The sequence below is a fragment of the Grammomys surdaster genome, unplaced genomic scaffold (genome assembly GCF_004785775.1).
Source record: "Grammomys surdaster isolate TR1022 unplaced genomic scaffold, NIH_TR_1.0 125671, whole genome shotgun sequence".
NCBI lineage: Eukaryota > Metazoa > Chordata > Mammalia > Rodentia > Muridae > Grammomys > Grammomys surdaster.
In genome coordinates this window covers 176825-185118 of record NW_021620508.1, presented here as the reverse complement: position 1 = coordinate 185118, position 8294 = coordinate 176825, and the positions used below count along the sequence as shown (strand labels likewise).

Genomic DNA, 8294 nt, shown 5'->3' with positions numbered 1-8294 from the left:
ACACACACACACATATACACCATACACAAACACATATACACTACACACATACACCACACACCACACACACACCACAAATAAACACACACATACACACACACTCACACACACACACACACTGGGCCTATCAGAGGCCACTCTCACAAGAGGACCACCAGATGGATGCATTGGGCTTCCATGAAGACTCCCTCAACCTTCCCAGCCATCCAAGGGCTCCTGAGGTCATGAGGCTGCCACCTGCTCTCCTATCGGCTTAAACTGTCACCAAATGCAGTACGGGCAGCTGTGCTGATACACATACTCTCTGACACCTAAGACACCAGCAGTTTTGAGAGTTGGGATCAAAGTTGTAGTAACTGTGTTCTCTTCTGTAAATGAATCTTCTCCATCATGTGAAACAGAAGACCCTTAGTGGGTTCCCCCAACCTCAGAAAGTGTGTGTGTGTGTACATGCACGCGTGCCCATGTAACCTTTTCTTACCTCTCACCTTTGCTCTAAATCCCTTCCAGCAGCCCAAAAGAGCTGGTGGCCCACACCTATACCCCAGCACTTGGAGATAAGATAGAGATATAAGGACAGCCTGGGCTACAGTGAGACCCTGCCAGGGAGAGGAGGAGCTCAGAACATACTTCCAGGATAAGATGACCAGCTTGGCCAGTCACAATAGCACATGCCTTTAATCCCAGCACTAGAGAGGCAGAGAAAGGTGGATCTCTGTAAGCCTGAGGCCAGCCTGGTCCACACGACTGAGTTTTAGACCAGCCAGGGCTACAGAGTGATACCGTGTCTTTACAAATTAAATTAAAAGATGTCCACCCTGCCGGCTTCCTCCTGCAGCTCTTATCATTTTCTGCCCTGTCTACAGCAGAATTCTGCAGCTTGTACCACAAGAGAGGGAACTGGGTAATGGCTTTGTTGCCCCCTCCCCACTTCTGGGTTCTATTGGGGCTGGGTGGGGCTGTGTCTTTGGATCGGACCAATGAATGTTCAAGACTGTGAGTGCTTTAGTTGTTTTTGGGGGTGTGGAGACCTCCTGCCCCCATCTACATGTTCATAAGTGAGAGTCACACTAGCGGTCTGCCTCCACTGAGACTTTTGGTACTATTTGTCACCAGTGCTACCTGGAGCCTAAACTGACTGATATAGCTGGCTATGACACAAGACCAGAACTAGCTCTGGTTTGTATGGTGTGTCTTCCCAGGTCTCCTGGTTTGGTGTTGATGTCTCTTTAATATTTGCCAAATGAGTTGTTGTTTGGGGAATGTGATTTAGTTTTGATCTGTGAAAAAAGATCCTATTATGGAGTCCAGGCTGGGCCTTAAACTCACATTCCTCTTGCCTCTGCCTCCAGAGTGCTGAGATTACAAGCATGGGTGATCACATCTGCTTCTCGCCTCACTTTAGGGCAAGAGAGGAAAAAAAAATACTAATTTTTCCATTTATAGTGGTGACAAAAAACAAAGCTCACTAATATTTTTTTTTTTAAGAAGTTGACCCTCTGGAGGAAAAGTCTTAGATAAACACCAGCAAAAGGAACAGTTTAGTAGCAAACCTCAGAAGCATACAGCTGGGACCCAGTGTTTGAGAGTCACCTGTGCTGCACCTTAGTGTCGCCACCAGAGGGTGGGCAAATTGGTCTCTGCCATTCAGTCTGGTGGGCAAGAAGTTTTCTGGAATGAACGAGTGAGTTAGTGAGTAAATGAATGAATGAGATGACTTCTTAGGCTGCAGGTATTTGCACCAAAGATGGAGGTATTGGTTTTTCATACATCTCTTCTCCAGGTAATCGCCTGTCCCAGCATCTTCCTGGGCTCCTCCAAAGATCCTCTGAGGATCCCTCTGCCCACAGCAGTCCCAGTCTTTAGGGTGTGGCTGGGTAAAGGGTGGAGCCAGGAGGCAGGAAAAGCTATGTACACCACTCTTGGCTAGTTGCCAGGGAGAGATCAGGAAGGAGGTGGTTGCTATGGAAACCAGGGCATCTTTCGAGGTGATGGGGTCCCGGTATTCCAAGCTGGGTGGGGTCCTGTGTGATGTTTTGGAGCTGGGCAATCTTCCCCTCTTTGCGCCTGCAGACCTGGCTTCTGGCCAACCTGAATGTTTTCGCTCCCCAAAATAGGGACCTAGACCCAGGTATGCCCACATCCCCATTCTGTTCTCCCTCCTGTTCTCTGGCAAGAGCTGCGTCTCCCTTCTCTCCCTCAACAATTCATTAATTTGTTTCCGTAAGCTGCCCGAGAAGGATGCACCCGAGTTTTCCCTCCCCCGGGGTTTCCCAAGTCCTGCAGTCCCCTGTCAGGCTGTGAGAGGGAGAAGAGGATTGGCGAGGCATCTGCCCTCCCACCTCTACCCGTCTGCTCTCATCGATCCTGCTAACCACCACCTCTGCGAAAAAGAAGCCCTGGGCTCCCGCCAGACCTGCTGGCTCAGCCCTGCCCCCTCTCTCTGGGGTGGCTCCCAGCCTCTGCAGCCCCTCGCCCCCGCCCTGCCTGGGATTCTGCAGCTAGGGCTCCGCACAGCAAGCCCCCTCCCCCTCCCCGCCTGCTGGGAAAGAGGAAAGGAAAGGTGCTGTAAGAGTAGAATCAGGGTTCCCTCCATCATCAGGGACTCCACAGCACCCCTCCCCCCGGGTCCTCTGCCCTGCCCTCCCCAGCCCCGTTCAAGCATCCCTCTAGCTCCTCCGCAGAGGACTACACAACAGAGGGGGAAGATCAGGAAACCACGGAGTCAGAGAGTATTTAAGCCCGTGAACATGAACGCAGATCTGGGTTAATGGGTGCGAAGTGTAAACCCAGTGCGGCTGGATGCAGGGAGACAAGTGAGTCTCCGGGATGAAACCATAAGTGCATGTGGGCTAGGAGGGGGGGGGGTCCCCCAACATTCCATTCCCACCATGCAGGTTCACTGCAGTGCTGCAGCCCCACCCGCTCCCCTCCCTCCATACTTGTCTATGTTCCCCTATCTCAGCCCTTCTTCCTTCCTCTGTCCGTCCGTTTGTCTGTCTGTCTCCTCTCAACTCTGCGTCTCTGAAAGCCTGCTACCTGGGTTTTTGTGTCTCTGTCTCTCTTGTCTCTCTTGGTCTCTATCTCTTTCAGTCGTTTTTAGTCCATCTGTGGTCACACCACCACCACTACCCCTCCTCCTCTCTCTCTCTCTCTCTCTCTCTCTCTCTCTCTCTCTCTCTCTCTCTCTCTCTCTCTCTCTCTCCCCCTTTAACCGTCCCTCTGTCCCTTAGCATCTGCCTGTCAAGGAATTTAGTAAAGGTCTACACGATACTAGGCAAACATGGGATAATGAATCCCCCGTTAGCTGGTCCATCTCGGGGTGCTGAAGTCTTCCAGAACCTCTTCTGGCTGCAGATCCGTCAGCTCCCACCCTTTAAACCCCATCTCTTCCACCGCTGTGCTGGACCAGGCACCCGGTTGCCATAGCAACCTGTCCGCGCATCCATTCTCTTGGGACTGTCACTCTCTAATCATAGGTCCCCACAGGGAGGATATCTCCTGGGAGCGGGTGCTCAAGAAACCCCAAAGCGTGTCAAAGAATGTGCTCATGGGCCTCCGCCCATGACAGGGGTAGATATCTCCCCGTCGTCTTCCTTTCAGTATGGGATTCTTCCTACACCCTGTCCCCTAAGCTCTTAGATCTTAGACTCCCCACCTCCTTCCTAGCACCCATTCCCCAGGCGATGCTCACCGTTTGTGGGGCTCTGGGTTGGGGTGGCCATGCTGAGCCTGAGCAGGGGGTTGCTGAATGCTGAGGCAGTGAAGGCGCGGCTGCAGCAGCTGGAAGCAGGACAGACTGATGTGGTGGGGTAAGGTGGGGGAGCCCTGGTAGAGTGGGGGCCTGTAGCCAATGGGGGCCCGAAGAGCCCGCCCCCGTCCAAGCCATCCCCCCGCCCCCGCCCCCGCCCACTGCTGACGTCCCCGCCCCTTCCCCAAGGGTGGGGGCGCCCCCTGCCGGGGCCAAGGGGGCTCCCGAGTTTTCGCACAAGAGGCACTGAGATCAACCAAGCGCTATCAAGAAGGAAAACCGAGTTTTATTGGAGGTCTGAGCAGCAAGGGGTGTCCGAGAGGCAGGACTTGGTGCAGGGGACGCTGGAGGTGGTCACAGGCGAGCAGCTGGGTGGGGAGGGGTGTCAGGTGCCAAGGGGGCTCTGCGGGGGTGAAAAGAGTGATTGGCAAGCTCTCCTCGCCACTCTCCCACCCTTGTACTGTGCCCCTTGTCTCCCTCCCTCCCAACCTCTCTCCCTCCTTCCTCCCATCAACTGCAGGACCTGGCTGAGTTTCCTGGAGCCAGGTGGAGGTTCTACCGCCTGCGGGTGGACAGACCTGAGAGGGACGCAGAGAGTTCTGGGGTCAGGGGGAGTCTGAGACCAAGAAGAAGGGCTCTTGAAAACAGCTGTCCCACAAACCCCCGCAGTATCCCCGAACTCACGGCGGATGGAGCTGCGGAAAGTTCCCTCCTCTTCGTCAGGTTCCCCAGTTCTGGGAAGGGACAGACAGAGGAATTCGGATGGACCAGGAGAGGCAGCCGCTTCTGAGAAGTCCCCAGTGCAGGCCTTATTTCCCGACCCCCACCACGGACTTGATATGGACGCAGTCCATGAGAAACAGGAGCGCCCCTTTGCTGTTTCGGGGTGCGGCAGGAGGTGCTCCCAGCCTGTCACAGTGAAGGCCTCCGGGATGTTGGGAAAGGTAATTGCCATTGTTGGGGAGAGGGACGGTCACAGCGTCTTGGGACTAGTGAGCGACCCTAAGTCACCTTACCTCCCCGTGCCTCAGTTTCCCCATATGCAAAACGGGACTGATGATGGAGCGCACCTCATCCGGGTGGGGTAAGGAGTACATAATAGAGAAGGAAACTGGCACCTGGCGCGTAGTGCGCACTCAAGCATGCGAGAGGGTCGGCATGAAGGCATCTGTGATCATCTTAGCACGCAGAAGGCATGCCTACGTTTCCTGCGCTTTAAAGGTTTATTTCGAGAGGAATCCTGCGCGAGGATCGGGACTGGAGCTAAACTGGGCCGCCCTGTGAGGTGATCTCATTTCAGCGCGGCTGCTTCTGCCCAGCTTCGCCTCACCACGCTTAAGTTTCCATCTGCGGGGCTGGTGGGAGCCCAGCGCCCCCACTGGCTGGGCGCTGGGCCAGACAGAGAGGGAGCTTGACCATCGCTCCGGCCCAGGAGCCTGACTTAGGGCTTAACACACACTAAGCGCTTAATACATGTTCGACTGCAGGATGCAGGATGCACTTGCTGCCTTGCCCCCACCTCTTCTCCAGTGCGGGAGGAGCGAGGGAGGCCCAGAGGGACCACTCACCTCTGCTGTTGGTTGAATTTGCACCGACATCTCTTGCCTGTGGAGTGGGAGGGTACAGGCTGAGATTTTCCTCTTGCTCCCGCATCCCTAGGCTCTCCTCCAAATTAGGGAGGCCGCAGGGGGTGGGGCCTGGGGCGGGGCTGGAGGAAGGGTAGGGTGTGTAGGCGTGGGCTGGGTGGGAGGTGAGGGGCGTGGTTTGACGTGGGGGTGGGGTCTGTGTAGTGCGAGGTTGGAATCAGGGTGGGACGAGATAGAAGTGGTTGGAGACTGAGCCTATGTTGGGCGTGTATAGTGCTCAGGCTGTGTGTTGCTGGGGGTGGGGTCTGGGGAGGGAAGGCTGGAGGCGGGGTGGAGGAGACAGGTGCAGACACTCACTGAGGATGATGAGGATGCCCAAGATGAAGAGGATCCCAGCAATAGTGAGGCCGCCGATCCGCAGGGTGTGGTAATCTGTGGGCAGCCCCGGAGGAGGGTGACCAACCGGGAGGAATATAGTATGCAGCCCAAGGAAGAGGAGAGGGAAGGGGAAAGAGCAGATGTGAGAGAAGAGAGGACAGGGTAGAAGAAGGGGGAGGGAGGAGGTGGTAGAAAGAGGGAAAGGATGGAGAGGAGGGTGTCACTGAACACTGGGGGCCCGTAGGTAGGAGGTGGGGCATCTGATACTGAGAAACCTGTCCAAATGAGACAGGGGGATCAAACAGACAGGCAAGGAAGTTTAAGATAATTAGAACAGTAGAGAGTGGAGGATGTGGTGTGAGTGTGTGTGTGTGTGTGTGTGTGTGTGAGAGAGAGAGAGACAGAGACAGAGACAGAGAGACAGAGAGACAGGGAGAGACAGAAAGAGAGGGAATGGAAACACCCAGGCCCTCTCTCCAAACCCCACAGTAGCTTCCCCTCACCGTAGGTGAATGGATCTGGTTCCTGTGGAGCTTCTAAAAAGAAAAATAAAGATCAGCATTGGAGTAGCCCCTGGGGTCTGTGACAGGGGACGGTATAAGGGGACCCTTTAGGGGCTCTACCTATCTTCTTGGGGCTAGGAGTTTGGGTGCTACTGAGCCCTTGGCAGGCTGCCAGCCTCTTCTGCGTCCTGGAACCTCCGGCACTGGCCTGGCACCCTGATATCTTGCAGGTTGTTCATGTTTCCGTCACCCAGGGAACCAACCACCTTCCATCCACTCTCACTGGTGCTTAACCTGGGCATCTTCCTCTAGATACCAGTCATGACCAGAGCCTGTGTGGAGGCCTCTGATTTCCTGTTACATGGAGTCTAGTTTGGGGTCTCCCACTTGGTTTTCTTGGGGGGGGGCTTTCCCTACCTCTGCCACCCACATGGCTGAGATGCTGGGCACCTCTTTTGGACTCACCTGCACTGGCCATGGAGAGGAGACACACACAGAGAACCAGGATATGGCCGGGAGATGCCATTGCCCTAAAGAGTCAACCAGGGTCAAGAAATGCCCTTTGCTCTGCTCGATTCCCCCCATAAAAAAGGCCTGAACCCGTGGGGTTAAGTCAAGGCCAGCCTGAGGACTTGAGTGTTAGCCATTCGACATGAATGGCTCCCCTGCTTCTCCTGAGACCGTGTCCCTAAAACAACTCTGTAATGGGGATTAGGAGACTACACAGCCTACATAGCAGCAAGGCAGAGATGGGGAGAGGCAGACTCCTCAGGGGGCCTCCCAAGGGCTACCCCTACCATCAGCTGGTCCCAGAGTCTCCCATGGGCTAACCTCCAACCGTTAGCTGGTCTCAGAGTCTCAAAACCTACCCTTGTAAGGGAAGCAAGCTGCCTCAGGACACAGGTGGAAATGCTATGAGACAAACAACAGGACCCAGCCCCACCTGCCCTTACACACCTCAGCCAGTGGTCTCTCCGTACCCAAGCAGTCCCAGCTCTCCTGCCCTCCACCGCCTGCCGCTCTCTCCCTGACCCTGGGTATAAATATCTCCCACTTCACCCGGGAGGAATTTGCTGCACACGGGCCACCATGGCAACAGCCCCCCCTCCAACGACTCGGGGGGTCCTGTATAACACTGCTGGGGTGAGGCCCAGCTGGGAGCCACATCCCCACAGGCCACCCCATCTTCTTTCCTGGAAGCTGTGAGAGAAGGGGGAAGCACCTCTCTCTTTGTCACCTCTGGGTGACATCTTTCATAACAAGACTTTAGGCCAGTGTGTGACAAGCGGCCCATGCCTGAGAGAAGTCAGATGCTGTTTCAGGGACACACATAACGGGCACAGACACACTTATGTACAGGTACACACACACACACACACAAAAAAACACAAACACCCGCGCGCGCGCAGAAGGGATGTGTCTGGCATGGGGACAAACAACACCCTCTCCCCAAACTGTTGGTTAGAAGAACCCAGGGTGTAGACATAATCATATTCTCCTGCTCTGGGCCTTCTGTGCCCCCAAACAGTGACAGAAACAGACTTATACAAATGAATATCAAAGCCTCACCCCCTGCCAGGGGTCTCACAGTGACCGCTGAAAAAGGGAGGAGTCACTAACTCTCCCGCCCCCATGCAACCCCTGGCCCCACACTCTCTCCTCCCTCTTGGGTCAGGCCTGCCTGAGAAGCCACAGGCTGGCCACTCTCGTTCCCAAAATAGGCCTCCCAGCTAGGGGAGCTGAGAGGCCTGGGGGACGCTCACCCCATTCACGCTGTCCCCTGCTGACAGAAGACCCCCAAATGTCCAGCTGTGCACCCTGGGAGCTAAGCACTTTGGACCCCCTGGCCCAGAACTGGACGCGCCACCCCCGCAGGCTCCCCTCCTGGCCACACCCCACTCTTGCCCTCCCCAACTAGCAACTGAAACTGGAGCCCAGGCTGGAGGGGGGCCAGGGGGGCGGCCCCCAGCCCAGACCGCCCTGGCCCGCTAGGGAGGTTAACTCTCTCAGCACGGCCCCAGGATCAGTATGTGGTGAAAGGACACACACACACACACACACACACACACACACACA

At 55.5% G+C, this 8294-nt stretch overlaps 2 protein-coding genes across 8 annotated transcripts in view; both read right to left on the bottom strand.

Moving 5' to 3' along the window:
- Fxyd7 (FXYD domain containing ion transport regulator 7) overlaps positions 1-3884 on the bottom strand; it is a 9535-nt gene extending 5651 nt beyond the window's left edge. For all 5 annotated transcript variants that reach the window (XR_003713947.1, XM_028787570.1, XM_028787571.1 and 2 more), the window contains exon 1: positions 3695-3884. Coding sequence is in view for 4 of the 5 variants with exons in the window: in XM_028787570.1 (XP_028643403.1) it covers positions 3695-3725 (31 nt within the window). In the remaining variant the exon portion in view is untranslated. The remainder of the gene's footprint in view (positions 1-3694) is intronic.
- A 131-nt stretch (positions 3885-4015) lies between these two features.
- Positions 4016-8110, bottom strand: Fxyd1 (FXYD domain containing ion transport regulator 1). 3 transcript variants are annotated; one of them, XM_028787614.1, is made up of 8 exons: positions 7982-8110; positions 6684-6748; positions 6219-6251; positions 5695-5769; positions 5320-5356; positions 4436-4485; positions 4275-4329; positions 4016-4154 (listed from the first exon to the last, which is right to left on the bottom strand). In XM_028787614.1, the coding sequence occupies exons 1-7, from the start codon at positions 7984-7986 to the stop codon at positions 4307-4309; spliced, it is 288 nt and encodes a 95-aa protein (XP_028643447.1). In that variant the 5' UTR covers positions 7987-8110; the 3' UTR covers positions 4016-4154; positions 4275-4306. The 3 variants fall into 3 exon arrangements, with proteins under 3 accessions (XP_028643447.1, XP_028643449.1, XP_028643448.1); XM_028787616.1 differs by lacking the exon at positions 7982-8110 and adding an exon at positions 7788-7809; XM_028787615.1 differs by lacking the exon at positions 7982-8110 and adding an exon at positions 7176-7258.
- Between the last annotated feature and the right edge of the window lie 184 nt (positions 8111-8294).

Excerpts from the sequence above, each read along its gene's own strand:
- Fxyd1 (XM_028787614.1), bottom strand. Across the intron at positions 5,770-6,218 it reads ACCAGATCCATTCACCTACG|ATTACCACACCCTGCGGATC; the intron begins GTGAGGGGAAGC and ends GGCTGCCCACAG. Across the intron at positions 4,330-4,435 it reads TTTCCGCAGCTCCATCCGCC|GTCTGTCCACCCGCAGGCGG; the intron begins GTGAGTTCGGGG and ends CGTCCCTCTCAG.